Source organism: Hypomesus transpacificus, chromosome 12 (genome assembly GCF_021917145.1).
Source record: "Hypomesus transpacificus isolate Combined female chromosome 12, fHypTra1, whole genome shotgun sequence".
Lineage (NCBI taxonomy): Eukaryota > Metazoa > Chordata > Actinopteri > Osmeriformes > Osmeridae > Hypomesus > Hypomesus transpacificus.
Window position 1 is genome coordinate 8,477,423 of NC_061071.1, and position 18,719 is coordinate 8,496,141.

Genomic DNA, 18,719 nt, shown 5'->3' on the forward strand with positions numbered 1-18,719 from the left:
CATGATCCACATCTGCGATGAACTCCTCCTGGATCGAGGTGGAAACATATGGAACAGCTGTACTGTGTAGTTTCACACACATCAGCTAAGAGCTACCCCCCCCCCCCCACAGCCAGCCACTCAGGTGTGCTGCTGCTTCAAATGGCTACCTCCAGTGATTACAGCCAAACTATTTTCATCTGGACAAATGGGCCTCGTTAGTTCTGTATATTTGCTAGCCTTGTTTCTGCTGCTTTACCCTGAGTTTCTTGAAATAGAAGTTTGTGAAGGTTGAGGCTGAAATCGCCATGACCACTTTTCAGAGTTAAGACTTCTTGAGAAACACTGGCACAAGCGTAAAACACCAATATACTCGCTGGAGATGAACGAGGTTGGTGGAACTCACAGCCCCCTGCAGTGCTTCCTCCACAAAGCACAGGCATGACTGGGAATCTCACTTCCCAGTCATTCCCAGTCTAAACAAAGTGCTGCACACGTGACATGAGGTAACACACTCACCTCTTAGGGGGAGATACACAAACTTGACATTTGTTGGCTGAAAGTAAAAGAAGTGGCCTTCTGCACCCCCCTCCCCCCCCCTCTCCACACACCCCTAATCCATAACAGCTGGTAGAAAATTGATGACCTCCGCCTTTTTAATGCGAAAACTTACAAACAGTAGAGCTCGTTAAAACACGATCATAATTCATCCATTAATCTTTAACACAAACACCATCAATCATAACAGTTGTTCCCATGAGGATTGGGTGACTTTGAATGACGAGGCTTCAAGGAAGCACATAGGGTGTTTGTGGATGTGTGTGTGTGTGTGAATGTCTGTGTGTCTGACCCACTGAAACCAACTTTTTGTCCTCCACATCGAAGGCTGGTTTCTATTTAGGAGATTCACTAAAAGCAGGACACATTTATTATGAATGTTTGGCCCAAGGGTTTTAAAAGGTGATAAGAATGACAGACAGAAAAGGTTAAAAGCCTGTCGTAAAAGTTTAATGTTTTGGTCCCATCCATTTGAAACATTCCCATCTCAGGTATCTGGGCACATCTTCACAGGAAACAGCGTGACCAGTCTCCTTGAGGTTCCTGGAATTATAAACATCTTATCTGAAAGTTAACTGCTTTAGTAATCATTCCTATCTTTTAGAATACATGTTTTTTTTTACTGTAATTCAAGATTTCTGTACATCCAGTTCATATTGGAGCAATGTTAACATGTTAATATGTAGTGATGGGATTTGGTATTCCTAAATATGTAAATGGAGATGAGCTCCCTCAAGTGTTTCCTTATACAAACAAACACACACACACACACACGTGTGACTCCAACCTTTTGCTCTGGCTGGCTGATGGGATGCCTCTCTTGCTAACAGTCTGTGGTGTGGCGTGAAGAGCACTTTACAGCCAAAAGACACAAATCAAGCATGAGCTCACGCAAGGCCGCCTGGGTAAAAAGCAGATTGGAGATCTCACAGGACGGAGGATTGGAGGATCAACGGTGTGTGTCCCAGCAGTGATAACCAACAACCATCGAGATGGCTGGACAAGACCAGGCAGGGAATACAGGCTGGGGCTGACAAGGAGACAGAAGCTCACTGTTCTGCACTTCCCTCTGCACCTTCCTGTAAGAACACAAGGCTGCTCACGGAGGCTTGGAGGAGCAGCAGTAAGGTGTCAGCGCAGCGAGTCGTGCATGTTTGGCACCAGTTCCTTTTTTATTTCTTTTGTTTCTTTGACAATGTACAATATACAAAAATAGAGCATACAAAAAATTCACAGTGTCTAAAAGGCAGTATTCAGTCAAAGTCATGGATTCGACGGCCGGGGGAGTGGAGGGAGGGGGGGGGGTGGAGGGGAGGGGGGAAGGGGTCTGATTTACCTTTTTTTGTTCACAGCTCTGTCAATCTTGGGGATAGGGTCACATGTTACTGTAGTCGGGCACCACTTGGATTGCATAGATAGGTGGTGAACCCCCTGTCGGGTATGAACCAACATGCAACAACCAGGCCGTCCAAACACAACCATCCAGCATGGTGAGAGTGTTCGACACTGAAGACCGAGATCTTCCATTTTCAATCCGTCTTTTGCCCCCATCGATCAATACAGTTTCACAGAAAAGGATGCATGTTTGATCTGCTAAGACGCACCCACACCATCAAACCCTCCGAGAGAAGTGTGGGACAGAGACAGACACATCATAGCTTAACGTGTGGGGCTACTTTGTATACTACATGACTGGGTTCTGCTACACCACAGGCCAGGAACACAGACCTCCACTGCATCAACACAACACACACAAGTACCAAAACCACCTACGTCTCGGTCTTGGTCTGATTTTTACAAAATGGAGGCTTCTTTTTACAACTTTTAAGAAAGCTATACAATAATCACTTTACAGCATACAAACATGAGATTGGACTCGTTCATAGAATAACACCTTTGAACAAATAAGTCTTGGTTTGAACAGTTCACGAACACGAAACACATTAATCAAAAATGAAGCGTGAAGATTTTGACAGCCTGCACATGTTAAGGTTCAGCATCAGTTAGTATAGTTTCATTGTACCATTTAGCTTGCATTTGGCTTGTAGCCCAACAACAGTGCGAATACATCTATGGGAGATTGGGGATAATCCTCTCATTTAATTCTCTCCCCCCCTCCGCTTTCTCTTTCTCTCCATATCTCTCTCCATATCTCTCTCCATATCTCTCTCTCTCTCACACACACATGCACGCCTACATTTGAATACCTGAAAGCTGTTGAAAAAAAAGATCAAATACAGTTAAGTGTATTTCAACATTTTACAGACTGTGAAATATAATAAGGGGTCACAGGGGAGCAGAAAGTGAGATCCAGGATTAACATTAAGTACTGGTGACCTTCTCATCATCTATCGAACTTCTTCCAGGCTTTGACAGGTACATGCACACAGTCCTGGGTAAACGTATACATAACAAATCAACAACCACACTTCCCTTTGATTATAAAGAAGTGGCCACTGACAGGTTGTCGGGCCTCAGTGAGGCGGACCCAGAGATTGTGTCAGCCTATCAGGATGCATGCTAGACTGTAAGCATCCAATCACCTGCAGAGGGGTTATGTCCCACTTCTCTTGGATGATGGAACACTTTTTTTTCTCCATGATAGACCCCCATTCTCCTCTTCCATGCACTCTTCATTCTCATCCCCTGCTGCAGGTAGTTAAGGGATTCAAACCCATATAGGGGCCAATGTGAGTTCTTGAGCAGCTCAAATGAAATCAATACCCGACCCACGTTATCAGGCTGAGGAATCCTATACGGAGGGCAAAACCCATGCAGCGTTTCAAAATAAAAGCAAGGGAAAACAGTGTTTGAACTTGACAAAACTGCTGGACATGGTGCTCTGAAATATGCTGACTGAGTTCTGACTGACTGTTTAAAAACAAAGTTTTCACCCCGAAACTTGACATCCAACGTTCGGATCAGTATGTTTTTTTAAAGTTTAAATCTGTAATTCAGATTTAGAAACTGGCCACAGCATGCTCCCATTCCTCCTGAATCACGGATGTAGCCTGTGGAACCAACCACGGATCACTGTGGTGCTTTTAGCACCGCATGATTCTTGGACTGGCACTGTGATTGGACCAAGAACTGTACAGTTTGTTCTCGTGGAATAGAAAATCACAGTCATGAAATGGCACAGTCATTATAATAAAACAAAAACAAACAAGAAAAGTGAGACTGGTGTTGAGAATCCCTCTCATAATGGTTGGAGTGTGAGCGATTCAGGTCCTTGAGGAGGGTGTGTGTGTGTGCGTGTGTGTGTGTGTGTGTGTGTGTGTGTGCCTGTGCAGAAGAAGAGGGTTGGTGTTGAAGGTTTTCCAGAGTCCTGGATCTCTGCTGGGCCAGACCCTCCAAAACTCGCTCATACACCCCCAGGCCTTCAGCTGGCTGTCCACAGGGGTGGCCAGAGAGGGGCTGGTGATGGCTGGGGCACCAGACTGGGTGGAGTCTCAGCTGTGCATGTAGTTCCTGCAGGGGGAGTCGGGGTGGAAGTCGTATTTGCCCAGGGGCGTGGGGTAGTAGGTAGTGGTGTAAACATTACTGGAGGGGAGTGGCGAGTTGAAGAAGTGACAAGTCTCATCTGGGAGAAGATTGTTCTTGTTCAGTGTCTGTAAGGGGGAAAAAAAGGGGAATAACACAAGAGATTTTAGGGAGTTTGATAGCTGGTTCAGACAAGTACACTTACACAACACCTACTGTATCATCTGAAAGGCTGTCTGGTTTTAGTCATCCACAAATGGCCTCCTTCATGTATTATGTGACCTTGAAGATGGTTTGCTTGACTGTGACAGAACAAATCACAGACTGTCGTCTTTAACAGTCTCCCCTCCCCTCCGCTCTCTCCTTCTCCTTCCCCAGCTTTACCCCCCTGTCCAGTGACGCCCATCCCTGTTGGCTCTGTCTCCACACCTTCCCTGGCAGCCTGCGGCGCCCTGCACACACACAGTCTGATCAATCGCACCCAGACAAACTGATGAGCTCAGAGACGGGGTTGGACACCACGCAGGGGTGAGCGGTCGATGGTAACCATGGCGAGAGACTCTCGAGTAGGTGAGGCAGGAAGGACATGAGGAAAACCAGGGGGGAGGGGAGAGGGGGATGGGGGAGGGGATGGCAGTGGCGTGAGCTAATTGGCTCAGAGATACCATTAATAAGGAGCAGCTGTGGGAGATGTGACCCGCCTCCTGCAGGTTAAACAGGCTAATGGAGGACATTAATAAAAGCAGAGACAGGCAGAGACGCCCTCTTAAAATATGTCAACTCACAGGAGGCGTTCATTCAATACATCATACTGATGATCTAGGTCTGGGCAGCAAACTTCTCTTTGTCTTGGGTTTGTGTTGTGTGTCACGTAGGTGGGGTTTGCTTATTTGGGAATAGCCAATTGGTTCCATTGTCCCTGGCAGGATTAATCGTGTACAGAGATTGGAATTATGGTTCCATTTGTATTTTTGACCCCGAGCCTGCAGTAAACACAGTTAGGTATTGGAGAGAGGGTGGGGTGGGGGGGTGGAGGGGCTGGGGGGGGGGCAGGGTTCACCCACCTTGAACTCCATGGGGGTGTACTTCTCGTTCTTTGGCGTGGTGTTGTCCTTGTAGCTGAGGTGGTTGGGCGTGCTGGGGTGGATGACGGCCGACTCCTGGGAGGGCTTGTGGAGTCTCTGACAGTAGGCATACACCATGGCGGACAGCAGGACCGCCGTGAAGAAACTGGCCACACCCACACCCACCAGGTGGATGACAGAGAAGGCTGGAGGAACAGAGAGATGAGAGTGAGCGTAAGAGTGAGAAAGTGAGAAACAGAGACAGAGACAGAGAGAGAGAGAGAGAGAGACAGAGAGAGAGAGAGAGAGAGAGAGAGAGAGAGAGAGAGAGAGAGAGAGAGAGAGAGAGAGATACAAACAGACCACAAACTTATCCTCTTTTAGTTACGGATGTGTACACGCTCTCCAACTTCTTTCAACCACCACGAATATAATGTATTTGTCATGGGGGTGCGAAGTGCTTATCGAGAAGGCTGTGAACCATGATGGGGTAAGGACATTAAGAAGTGACAGCGCCCGCGTTTAATCGGCCTGGCGTTGATTCAGCTGTGGTGCAATGGGAGTGTCAGGGCGTGAAACCAAGGCGCCTCTAAAAGCAGATTCAATTTCCGAGTACGTGTGTGGGCGCATGCGTGAGTGTGAGGTTGGGGTGGAGGATCCGTGTCTATGTGGGGTGGTGGTATATATGTGTGTGTGTGGGAAAGAACAGGGGTCTTTGTTTACTCACCTCCACATTGCTTGTCCTTATCCGGTCCAGGCAGAATGACTGGGGAGTGAATGAGCGAGAGAGAAAGAGAGAAAGAAAGAGATGAAGAGAGCACTATCACACTAAATCAAATCACGTCTAGCGACAACCTCTCACAAGAGACGGGCGCGCTGGCGTCGTCTAGGCAGCGCCGCGCCCCCCTGAGTGGCTGGTGTCAGAGGCTGACCTGGCGCTTCGCGAGGCTGGCACGGCCGCTGCTCGGTGGCGTTGCCCTGGCACAGCCTGGCATCGGCCTCCGCATAGCCGCAGTCCTGGGCTCGATGCTGGAGCCCTTCCTCATCACACTCCCCCCAGTCAGACCAACCAGTCCAGCCTGCCAGGAGAGGGGAGGAGGAGAGGGGAGGAGGAGAGAGGAGGAGGAGAGAGGAGGAGGAGAGAGGAGGAGGTCAGCGGAGGAGGAGAGCGGAGGAGGAGAGCGGAGGAAGAGAGCGGAGGAGGAGGGCGGAGGAGGAGAGAGGAGGAGGAGAGAGGAGGAGGTCAGCGGAGGAGGAGAGCGGAGGAGGAGAGCGGAGGAAGAGAGCGGAGGAGGAGGGCGGAGGAGGAGAGAGGAGGAGGAGAGAGGAGGAGGAGAGGGGAGGAGGAGAGAGGAGGAGGGTGGAGGAGGAGAGGGGAGGAGGAGAGAGGAGGAGGTCAGCGGAGGAGGAGAGCAGAGGAGGAGAGAGGAGGAGGAGAGAGGAGGAGGAGAGAGGAGGAGGTCAGCGGAGGAGGAGAGCGGAGGAGGAGGGCGGAGGAAGAGAGGGGAGGAGGAGAGGGGAGGAGGAGAGAGGAGGAGGAGAGGGGAGGAGGAGAGGGGAGGAGGAGGAGGAGAGAGGAGGAGGAGGAGAGAGGAAGAGGACAGGGGAGGAGGAGAGAGGAGGAGGAGAGCGGGGGAGGAGGGCAGAGGAGGAGAGAGGGGAGGGGGAGAGGGGAGGGAGGAGGAGAGAGGAGGAGGAGAGAGGAGGAGGAGGGCGGGAAAGAGGGGGTTGGTAAGACAGAGAGAGGAAAGGCGCATTACTGTTATTTTTGCTCTGTGATGAGCAGAACATTCAGATTAGGCTATGTCAACCTTCACAGGCGTGGTGTGTGTGTGGTACCTTCACATGTGTGTGTGTTGCACAAGGCCTCCTCAGTGTGCAGGCCGATGCAGATGTCGCCGTCGTTGGCGTGGGGCGGGGTTACTGCAGGTACGCGTGCGCTGATAGTGCCCCCCCCCCACAGGTGGTGGAGCACTGAGACCAGGATGACCAGCACGACCACGCTCCCCTCACTGAACCAACACACACACATGCACACAATGTAGGCATAAGAAAACAGCACATACATTCCCAGAGGGTCAGATCTGGGGCTTATAGTGTGAATGCAGTGCTTCTGGGACTTGTAGTGTCTGCGAGTGCAGTACCTGGGCAGAGCTGGACGTTGCAGTCCTGGTACTCCACAGGGGAGCCTGCGCAAGCACCAGGGGGCGCTGCTTCCAGCCGGGGTGGCACAGGTGCGCTTGCGGGTGCGGGAAGCCCTTGGCACATTCCTTGGAGCAGGTGGACCATGTCTCCCACGGCAACCACCTGATGCCCCTGAGGTAGGGTCAAAGGTCGGCCAGTCTTCACCAAGTCTTCAACCAGAGCTGTGGTGCGCACACATACACAAACACACACACAAAGAGGTCACAGACCCTCATCTCTTCATTAGCCACAGTCCTTTGTGGGGTACAGATTGACAAAGATGAAGAATGAGTTTCCCTTTGAAGGAAGAAAAACACTGAAGTAAATAATTCATTGGAAAAGCCATTTCTGCATGTCTTCGAATCAGGGCAGCACAAATATTTCATCAGGGCCGCGTGGCTGAGCTGCTGCTAGGCCAGACACGAAGGCCCAGCAGAGGGGGACCGCTGCATGTGTGGAACATGGCGTGACAACAAGCAGCCAGACGGTTTACACTCTCCTACCCTTACAAACCAACCCCCCACCCAACCCCCACCCAACCCCCACCCAACCCCCACCCGCCTCTAGTAACCTCCTCCCGACTTCCATCTGACATCTGCATCAGATGCAGCCTGCTCTCTGCATGTGCATGCCTGTAGCGTGCGTGCGACTCACGGTCCGTCTGGCAGCCGGCCGTGCCGTCGTTGGGGCAGAGCCGGGTCTCCACCTTGCGCTTGCCCAGCTGCAGCTGGTGGGGGTCGGGCAGCTGGGCCCGGCAGCTGTAGCGGCTCCTCTGCTCCTGGCGGGCTCCCTCCTGGCTCACGTTCACCGGCATCCACGGTGTCCACGGCGTGTTCCTGCGCACCTCTGGACACGCCTCCAGGTTACAGGTCTTGTATTCCTGGGGAGGTGTGGAGAGAGGAGATAGCCGGTGGAGGTTGAGCAGAGGAAAGGAAAGAAAGGATTGAGGGATGTCAGGGAGCATTATCGAATATCGTTGACTGTCGGTCAAATAGTCCGGCTGTCAGCAGTGGTGACAGTGGCTAGGGGTTGTGTGTTAAGGTGTGTGTGCGTGCTGTACCAGGGAGCAGCCAGGGCAGCTGGTCCCCTTCTCACAGGTGCGGACCCTGGAATGGACCCCCCCTCCACAATCAGCACTGCACTTGGTCCAGGACCCCCAGGTTGACCACATAACCAGCTGGGGGCACTGAATCTTCTCATTACACAACCTGGAGACACACACACACATTTGTAAGTTTAAAGATGAAAAAAAAAACGGATAGAGAGCTTGAGTGAACAATGAGGGGGTTGCGTTCCTCCTGAGGGCTCACCTCTCCTCTCGGCCCTGTCCCACACACACCCGGCCCCCGTGACGCGGCGACGGGTTGTCGCAGGAGCGCTGCCGCACCTCAAACCCGATACCACAGCTGGTGCTGCACTGGCCCCAGGACGACCAGGGGGTCCAGCCACCGTTCCTGAGGGGGTGAAGAAGACACAGAGGGAGAGAGGGAGAGAGAGAGAGAGGGAGAGAGAGAGAGAGAGAGAAAGAGAGAGAGAGAGAGAGAAAGAGAGAGAGAGAGGGCTTCAGAACTGCTGAAACACGACGTCAGAAGTGGTACCTACACTGTAGGTACACAGGCAAAGACAGACCCTGAACTCCCCCCCCGCCTCCTTCTCCTCTGCGCACGGCAGCATAAAACCTCACTCCATTATTCCAAGTGCTTTAATCAGGAGCTCTCCCTCCAATTCAATTTGGCGCATCCTGTGAGACAATTCAATCTGGGTGCTTGTTCCCGTCCTGAGAGCAGGGAGGTGAATAAGGATGCAGACAGTCATCAGTGAAGACCTCGGCAATCTCCCTAACAGGCTGTGTAAACCAGGAAAGATGTTATGCCTAAAGTATCTCGGTGCTGTGGATCATTGTACTTTGGACTAATGACAGAATACAGCGTCCAATCATTTCAGGATGCGTCAGTGTCTAGAATGGTCTGGACCAATCGTACTGAAGGAGCTAGCTGGTTGAGGTGCTACCATGTCTGTTTTGGGTCACCTGGAGCAGTTGGCGACCTGCATGGTAGGGCCTTTACAGGCCACGCCCCCACACTGGGGCAGGGGGCTGTCACATGCCCGAGAGCGACACACGCATCTGCTGGTGCCCTCCCCGTCGTCGTGGTTACACGGTTGCCATGGGGCCCAGGGACCAAAGGCACCATCCTGGGTCAGATTTCGCACCTGCGGGGAAAGGTGAGAAATGAAACGGAGTGCAATTTCTTCGATCTTTCAACCTACAAACGTGGCCTAGCGTGTGTGCGTGCGTACGTGTGTGTTACTCACTGGACACTCAGTGATGTTCTGGCTCCACTGGCTCATGTTGGAGCTGTCCTCGATGGTGGTGCAGCGCCTCTGCTTGCGGTCCCAGCCACAGTAGGGGTCTCGGGCCTCCAGGCAGAGCCTACAGGACCCCAGCACAGAGACAGCAGTCAGCTAGGGCCCCCATGGAAAAACCTCAGCTGTTGAACTACTTGTATCACAACATGTTCACAGGACTTATAGTACGACTGTATGTAGGCCTATTTGTATTTGGTTAAGAAGTGTCAACACCAAAAACAGTAGGCACTCCTGTCAGCCTAGTGCTACGGTCCGTCAACAGCGAAATGTTTCGAAAGGTCTAGAAAACCCCCCCAGCTAATTGCAAAGTCATGAAACGCTGCCCTTCTGAATGAGAGGAAGCTGTCATACGTGAGGGAACCCCCCCCCCCCCCCCAGTGGTGAGGTTCCAGGAATGCTGGGTGAACGGAAAGCAGGCCCAGGTCAGGGCAGCCCCACTCTCCCGCACGGCCGGTGACAGGGCTCCTCTCTGTGGCTGAACTCTTGTTTGTTTGTCGAAGGCCAGGGCCAAGGACACAGGTTAGCCAGATGCAGGATGAGGGGGCTGTGGAAGACTGGAACACGGGGCATGAGTGGGAGGCTGGGGGGAGAGGAGGTGGAGGGAGATGGAAAACACAAGCCGCTCCCTGTCAGATCCACGTGAGTCAAGGGTTTAAGGGCTTGGTGGGGGGCTTGGAGGGGAGGGGGGGTGGGGTGGGGGGGGGGTGAAAGGATCTTTTCTGAGCGCTGTCTCCCAGCAGCACCATCCCGCTGCTGGGCTGTGGGGAGAACATGACGCACGGCCCCCAGCCTGTCAATCACCCCCCCCCCCCCCCCCCCCCCCCCCCCCCCCCCCCCGCTGAGCTACCCCCACTGTGGAAACAGCCTATCACAGAGGAGCTGAGGGCTGCTGAACACACTCAACTCTGAGTCAGGGGACACGCATCAGAGAGAATATAAGAGGGAGGGAGGGAGGGAGGGGGAGAGAGAGAAGAGAGTTGAGGTGGGATTGGAAAATCTCAAAGCTGCACAATAGCAAGCAGACAATCAATATATCTATCTTGCTCAGGGTCTGGGAGAAGATGATAGCAAGCAGTACGCAAGGTAAAAAATAACTCCCCAACACACAACAGAGACAAACGGTCCATGGACACCTGCAGAATCTAAACAGCGTATCTTTTGTAGTTTGCCAAGCAATTTCGGGGACGAAACTCCCCTACAGCATTGTTGGTGTGTGAACCAGAGGGAGTTGGCCGTGCCTGGATTTTCAGGCTGAGAGTTGATAATGACATCTAGAGAGAATACAATACTGGGCCCAGCCAGTCATTCCCAATAACTCGTGTAGCACAGACTTGCAAATCTCTCACACTGGTCTGTGTGTGTGTGAGAAAGAGATAGAGAGAGATAGCGCGAGGGAAGGGGGGAGAGAGAGACCAGAAGAGCATCTCTCTATAAAACACTCATCTGAGAACAGACACCTTGAAAAAGACAGGACTTCCTACGAGAGCGTTATTAAGTGTAATCTGTGTGTCCCGGCGGCACCTGCTACAGGGCCTGTTCCAGTGCGTCCTCCCCGTGATCACTGGGAGATAGGTGGCCGGGCTGTTTCACCGTCTCTGTCTTCCACCACAGTCCTTCCTCTATCTGTGGTCTTATCAGCAGTGTTTGCAACGTGAAGACAGGAATACAAATGGACTGAGGACCAGGACGGTACTGATTAGTATTCTGCGTAAGTAGGGAAGGCCAATGCACAGGCCAGCAATAAATACCCCCAGCGATCAGTCCCTGATAATCAGGGTTAATATCAGCTCAGGCAGCAGGGAAGGGGACGCCTACCCACTGTGTTACACAGCACCACGCTGGCCGGCTGGAGACACACACCCATAAATACCAGGATAAGGGCTGGGGGGGGGAGGCTGGAGGCCACAAACACCCCAATAAAAGCCCCTTCCTTTTGGGGGATGGGGGAAGTACTCCCCCACCCCTCCACTCCCACCCCTCCAACCCTGCCCGCCACCCTCCTACCTCCCCCCCCCCCCATCCACTTCCTAATCCTACTCCGTAGTGAATTTAACCACAGAAAGAAACAAAGCGCTCTTTGAGCCACTAGAGGGGTACACAAATTGACGGACTTGGCTGGTAACTACCGTGGATTATGGGATTATTCTGGATGGTTACCACACTGGTCCTGCTGGGCCTCGCTCCCTTGTTGCATTTCTTATGCCATGCGGTACAGGATGAGACTCAGGCAACAGTCACCTGGCTCTGATAGATTCATTACTGGGATTATTAGTTCTGGAGGGGTGTTTCTCTCAAACCATTAGACACAAACTTGCAGTTCATAAATCTAAGTTGGACTACGTCAGAGTCTGGCTGCGGAGGTACAAATGCCAGACACACACACACAGCGTGTAATTACAGAGAACAAAAACCTAGAGGCACACAGGAGCCTTTTACAGGTTTGTGAGGGCCTCACTACGTAGCTCTTGAGGCGGGTGTTGAACTTCCTGTGTTGAAAGTTCCTGTCGGAGACCGCCAGAGGTGGAGTCCCGTGGACAACACATCCATCAACGTGAAACAGGCCGTCACAGAACCCGTCCTGTCACGAGCAAAGACACATTTCATCACAGACAGCACTCCAACCGATCCTCCACTCTCCAAAACAACCCCGACACCCCCTCCCCCCTCGGTCTACCTCCCTCTCCTTTCCCTCCCGGCCGTTGACGAGACGTTGCGTTTCCTCTCCTCTGTTCCGGGGGCCTGCCAGGTGGGAGTGATGGACGACAGAAAGACGAGGCGGACGGTGCTGCAATGCGCCAGCCGTCACAACGCCACCACTCATCAGAGAAGCGGAGAGACGCGCTCCCCTCCTCCGGCTCTCGGAGAGAGCGGACCGAAGAGAAGGGCGAGCGGCGCTCCGACAGGAGCGAGAGCGGGAGCGCGCGCCGTCCGGGAGGTCAAATGTAATTACGGTTTGGCTCCGCTGGATTGGCTGCTCGCACGCAGGGGGGGGGGGGGGGAGGGCGTCCGGGAACAGGAGCGCGTAAGAAGGGGTGCTCGTCTTCGACAGCGGTGCAGCTCTCTGCTGTTTGAAGTGTCGTAGCAGCGTCTTATGTTTGACTGTACGGACCCTGTAGGGCTACGATGGTTCACTGCTAGTTTGTTCCCTACCAGGTACAAATACTCCAAGCTGGATTCAACCACCTAGCCCCGAAAGGGAAGTAGCATGATGCAAGACTTAGGACAGGCGTAGAGTGAGCTTTAAGTATGTATTAATACAGGTTTAGGGAGAGTTTAGAGAAACAATATAGGAGTTGGTGAAGCGGTGTAGGGGGAGGAGTCTTACCGTTCAGTCTTGTAACTGGAGCACCTCTCCAGTGGGATCTTCAACACCCTGTCATTCAGCCCCACAAATAAGGACCTATCGCTGTGCAGGATTTGCAGGCTCTTGATTGGCTCGCTCACACCCTCAGGCAGGAGCCTCATTTCCTCCAGGTAACACCCCCGCAGGCTCTTATTGGATGTGGAGAGGGCCTTCAGGATCGTTCCGTATTCTAATTGGACAGAGAAAAAATCAAGTGTCTTTGTACGTTGTGTTTGTACATTTTCCTCCTTTTCTCCTCTGCTCTGTCGTCCCCAACCTCCCCCACCCCCCGGTGACTGACCGGTGCCAATGTACATGACGTGGTACAGGGTGTCCTGGCCCTGGACGATGTCCACCACCAGCTTGGAGAAGCGGATGTTGTCCTGGGTGAGCAGAGGGTCCACGGAGACGGGCTGGACCACGTCGTTCATGAGGAAAAGGCGCTGGGCGTCCTGCAGGCTGCGCTCCGTCAGGTTCTCCCCTGGACCATGCTCCTCCAGAGTCCCACACTGACACACAGGCACACACACACAGAGTGAGAGAGAGAGAGAGACAGAGGCAGAGAGAATAACACAGAGAAGCAAGAGAGACAGGAGGAGAGGGTTTCTAACACGAGCAGTTTCTCTGTAAACGCTCTGCTAGCTTTACTGAAATGGGTGTGAGGGAACCTACCTGGAAGTTGGGGATGGGGTTGGGGGTGGACAGCCAGCTGGTGCGAGGGTTCTCCTGGTAGCGGAAGGGTCCGTTGAAGGCCTGGGTGATGGAGCTGAGGTTGTAGGCACACACGGCCGAGGCAGAGATACTGTTGCTGGGAGGATAGAGAGGAAGACTCATATAAAAATAAACCCCTTTCATGTACTTCCATGGAAACAAACCATCAAGTCTGTTGTGACGTCCTAATTATTTTCTTTCACAGAGCCTCATGATAACGCTAAGAGCTAAGGGCTTTCAGCATTTCCCTGGGAGATTCCGGTTTCTTAGCCTTCTTATAAGTGTATTATAACCACTTCCGTGACTTGACACGCGCACGCACGCAGACACACGCCCACAAAGACTGATTAGGGCTGGACAGGTTTTGCAATCACCCGTGTGCAGCGGGCCGCTACACCTTAAGTGTTTGGCAGTCCCACGGAAACATCCGGGTTGTCCTCCAGGCCTACCCCGTCCCAGAAGACTGGCTCTTCCCTGAGGTACTGTTCTGCTCCATCGCTCCTCCAAGGGCACAGACACAGGGCCGGCAGACAAGCCGATTCTCACTTCCTCCCCCTCCCCCTCCCCCTCCCCCCCCCCCTCTCAACATTTGGGCAGACAGCTTGAAATGACACAAGAGGATTGCTTCGCCAGCTTGTACTTCCTCCGTAATACGTTTCACAGTATCCATGAAAGCGCCTAGCCCCGTGGCCTGTTGGTCGACCGGTGTGTAAATAAAGGGATGGAAGGTGAGGGCAGTGTAGGGAGGAGAGTGGAAGGGCTAGCAGTCCAACTGTGGCTCTAGTGGATTGGATTGCTTATAGCTTGCTGTAAATATGATATATGTAGCTGCTTTTGACAGTCACACATGGGTGCTGCATGAAAACAGCTGTTTTGCAGCTGGGAGCGTATGTGTTTGTGTGAGAGATTGCGTGCGTGTGTGTTTGGAACTGTGCGTGTGTGTGTGGGTATGAGTGAGCGTGTGTGTGCATGTGCCACAACTCACACGTTGGTGGTGAAGATGCCGTAGATGAGGTCCTGCTCGGGCAGGTAGAAGGTGCTCTGCAGCTCGTCGTAGTAGAAGGGGATCTCCCCGGAGCGCGAGCAGTTGAGCCGGGCCTTCATGAAGGTGGTCCACGTGTCCTCCAGGAGGAAGCGGCCGCCCACGTCGTTCTTGCAGACGCGCGCCACCCGCGAGAACACCGTCCTGCCGCAGTCGTGCTCCACGGCGTTCTCCCTCAGGAAGAAGTAGGTGAACAGACCCACCTCGTAGACTGAGACAAAGTGAGGCTCTGGGCCCGGGGCAGAGCAAGTGGAGGGGGAGGAGGAGGAAGAGGAGGAGGAGGAGATGGAGGAAGAGGAGGGGAGGAGAAAGAGGAGGAGTTGGGAGAGGAGGAGGAGGTTGAAGATGAGGTGAAGAAGAAATAGTGTATGTTAGACATAAGGTATACCTAATAATGCTGATAAAGAAAGAATCTTTTCAAATGTCTATGTATGTTTTGTAAGTACATTCCGCACTCAAGAGTCCTGTAGACCATTAGCAATGACGTTATCGGGTTAAAAGTGGAACCCATTAGTACTACATCATTTTACGTCATGACCATAATCATCCGACCCAACAGTTGTTGCCTGTTGTCGGGGAGATTGCTTTATTTACCGTTCAGCCATTTAGAGTTGTACTGGGCGGTGCGTAGAGGAGGCATGTTGCCAAGGCTACGGTAGATGACAGGGTCTCGACCGGAGAAGTCGATGACAGTGGCAGCGTACAGCTCGCCTTTGTCCGTCACCATGGCTGTGGAGTTGTGGCGTGGGTCGTAGGGACACCGTGCCACCCCGTTGACTGTGTCTACCACCCTGCTGATGTTGCCGATCTGAAGGACAGAGAGCAGGTAGATGGAGAGAGAAGGTTTCAGTAAAGAAGGGAAATGGGCTTTCTTGGGATGTTGTCTACCTTCCTCCTGCATGTAACCTCAACAGTCCCACCCCCCCTACCCACCTCACACCCCAAACCACCCAAACCCCAACACCCACCTAGCTCAATCCTTACCAACCCCACACCCCCGACCAGCCCAAACTCCAACCCCCAACCAGCCCAATACCCACAGGCCCCAACCCCATCCTCCACCCTCTCCCTCCCCATCATCCACCCTCCCTAACCCCATCGTCCACCCAGCCCAGCCCCTACCTGTCGGGTGGTGCAGACGGGCGTGAAGGCGTTGGTTCCACAGGTGAACAGTCTCCTTCCACTGACGAGCAGCACCCGGATGTAGTTCTGACACTCATCCTGCGGACGGGATCCAGGAGGTCAACAACACGGCCGCTAGCGGCCCCAGATGGCTACTCCCACACCGGGAGCATACACGGGGGACACGGCGGCGGTCCTTACCTCAGCTTTCCCTTTACTCTGACACGAACGCCTGGTGTCTTCGTCGGGACGCCATTCCGTCGCCTGAGACACAAAGATGAACGGAGACGTAAGGCAGCTGGGAGATGTAAAGCCGCTGTCGCCGCGATGAAGTGGATCCAGCTTCATCAGATGAGTGTGAACGAGACAGCCTCTAAAAAAGGCTGGATCATTCTCGTCTTAGACACATGGTGAGAGTCTGCATTGACTTGTTTACTTCTACACAACAGAGAGACAGACTATAGCTCTGAGGGCTAGGCTTAAGGGTCAGAGAATTACCCTGTTCAAACAAAAACAGTTCACTTGGAACAACGTCATTTGCATATGAATGTAATCACAGTTTCTTGTATTATTTGTCAGCATTGCTGCAACCTTCCCCTGGCCCCATTAACAAATGACAGCACAGCTGATCCTTTCAGCTCACTCACTTGGAACTAATACCTATGGATACTGCAGTAGAGTCTGCACCAAAGAGGCAGACTCGGACGCAGTTTCTATGTACCTAGTGTTGTCCTGTCAGCAACCTCTGACGTTTACAGCCTTTCAGGGACTAAGTGATCCACCATTAAAATAAATGGTGAGTAACAAAGTTGGAGTTTTGGTTGACTGACATCATAACTGCAATTTTTTATAAAAGGGAGAAAAAAACTGTCAGAATTTATGTTGTCGGCAGAACATCAAATCCTTTGAGGGATTTTAAAACAACGGGACTATAAACTGAATAAAAAGTCTGCATTTCTGAAAGTTCCACAATAAAAGCAATATTATTTGACTAATTTCCCACATAAAAAAAATACTGGCGGTTAATGCCAACTTTGTAATGAGTATCAATTGAATTGGAAAAAAATCAAATCTGACATGACTGAATATATATCAAGATGCTAAACTCTTTTCACAACCCCATTCTTTTGGTACCAAGTGCACCGTTGGTGTGGAGTGTGTTTCACTGTGCCTTCTCCTTCTCATTCAAACTCCCCTGAGAGTCAGCGCCCACCCTCACTCCCACTCACGCCTTCCCCTTGGTCACCCTTGACAACGCAGCTCCCTTTCAGACAGGTCAGCACAAAGACAGAATGAGTGAACAAACTGAAAACCTGGTTTGCATAATAGCATTGTGCCCTTTTTTGGCCTTTTTTGTGTGATTAAGGTGTCTTTTCTTCCACAATTCCTTGGGTCTGATAGGACCGCAAGTAACACCCGCCAAAATGTGTTGCTAGTCACCAGAACAAAGCTGCAGATCACATTCCACACCTGATTCCCCTCTCACCCCCACCATATCCAGATCAATGTTCTGAATCGGTCAGAGAGCCTTGAGTTGAATAGAAACATGCTACTCCAAAATCCTGGTTGCACATCAAGAACCACACCTCCTCCCTCTCTCTCTTCCTCTCTCTCTCCCTATCTCCCTCTCTCTCCTTGCCTTTCTATTGGATGATGGACTGAGCAGTGTTCTATAGAACAGAGTCAATCTAGCATGGATCCAATGACCCCAGCTCAATAACTAGGTCATTCTCAGGGTTGCATTCTCAAGGTCCCGGCAAGGGGAGGGAGAGACTTGGAGATTTGGGTCTGCAGATGTTGTTGTCAAATCAAATCAAATCAAATCAAATCAAATTTGTTTGTATAGCCCTTTTTACACGCAAGCATGTCACAGAGGGCTTCACATGCGCCCATAGAACTGCCCCTCAACCAACCTAAACCCTCAAGGAAGACAAGGAAAAATTGTTTGATGTCAATTGTCTGATGTCAGAAATACATAGTGATAAAGTGGAGCACAAAGTGGATCTCCCAGGGGAATGATGCTGACATTTTTGACGTCTTCGACATTTTTGACATGTTCTAGAGTTGAATGATCACATTTATTATAGATCTGTAAAAGTACATCATGTGGCGTTCTTAGGCGCTATACACAGTGACATATACTGTAGTTGAAGTTCTGTCAAAAAGTACATCATGACCTTTCATTTAAAAGCATCAAAAATTCTGCACCTTTTTTTTTTTTAAGACCCAGAGGGCCAATGAGAGTGCATTAAAAATCCATTACAGACATCAAACTGGTGAACATGTGTTTGAGGTCAGGGAATGAGTGCTGAGGGCTGATGTTAGAGGAAAGATAGAGAGAAGAAGAGAAGACGGCTAGGGGTTAGAGGGAGCCGAGGAGAGCCAGGTTAAGTTGGCTAAATCCCGTCCATGTGTGATGTTTCTCCAGGCAAACGCCAATCAGCTCTTGCAAACCCAAACTTTGTTTACATTCCAGCCTGCAGGCCTGGTGAGAGCCCCTCTCCCCTTCCCCCCTCACCCTCACACTCCCTCCCTCCCCGACTGCCCTCTTGCTTCATTCCCACTCCCTCTGTCCTCTTCCCTCTCCGTCAAGCCCGGCCTCCCCCCTTCAGCCCCCCAGCTCCCCTCCTCCCTCCACACCCCCTCCTGTGTCTTTCCTTCCCCTTTCTCCCAGATGACCCCTGTAGTGACAGTAACCTTCACACGGTCCTGTCTGGTCATCCTCCCCTCCTCATGTAGACACAAGCCTCTCCACATTCCCCGTTTGCCAACAGCCACATGTGAGAATGGAAGCGGGAGCATGTCCTCTGAGGATATGTGTGGCATGATGTCATCAGAATGTAAAGAGAGATGACTCAGTAAGGAT

General features: G+C 51.8%; 1 protein-coding gene across 1 annotated transcript in view; it reads right to left on the bottom strand.

Moving 5' to 3' along the window:
- Positions 1-1,690: 1,690 nt before the first annotated feature.
- Positions 1,691-18,719, bottom strand: part of sema5bb (sema domain, seven thrombospondin repeats (type 1 and type 1-like), transmembrane domain (TM) and short cytoplasmic domain, (semaphorin) 5Bb) — a 33,993-nt gene continuing 16,964 nt past the window's right edge. The window contains 23 exon segments of the mRNA XM_047031212.1: positions 1,691-4,148; positions 5,085-5,290; positions 5,812-5,850; positions 6,017-6,163; positions 6,924-6,993; positions 6,995-7,042; positions 7,044-7,096; positions 7,229-7,301; positions 7,303-7,335; positions 7,337-7,390; positions 7,392-7,450; positions 7,923-8,148; positions 8,329-8,476; positions 8,579-8,722; positions 9,298-9,479; positions 9,582-9,699; positions 12,961-13,168; positions 13,280-13,487; positions 13,651-13,786; positions 14,675-14,960; positions 15,326-15,539; positions 15,854-15,952; positions 16,055-16,117. Of these exon segments, the coding sequence (XP_046887168.1) occupies positions 3,990-4,148; positions 5,085-5,290; positions 5,812-5,850; positions 6,017-6,163; positions 6,924-6,993; positions 6,995-7,042; positions 7,044-7,096; positions 7,229-7,301; positions 7,303-7,335; positions 7,337-7,390; positions 7,392-7,450; positions 7,923-8,148; positions 8,329-8,476; positions 8,579-8,722; positions 9,298-9,479; positions 9,582-9,699; positions 12,961-13,168; positions 13,280-13,487; positions 13,651-13,786; positions 14,675-14,960; positions 15,326-15,539; positions 15,854-15,952; positions 16,055-16,117 (2,973 nt within the window). The 3' untranslated portion in view covers positions 1,691-3,989.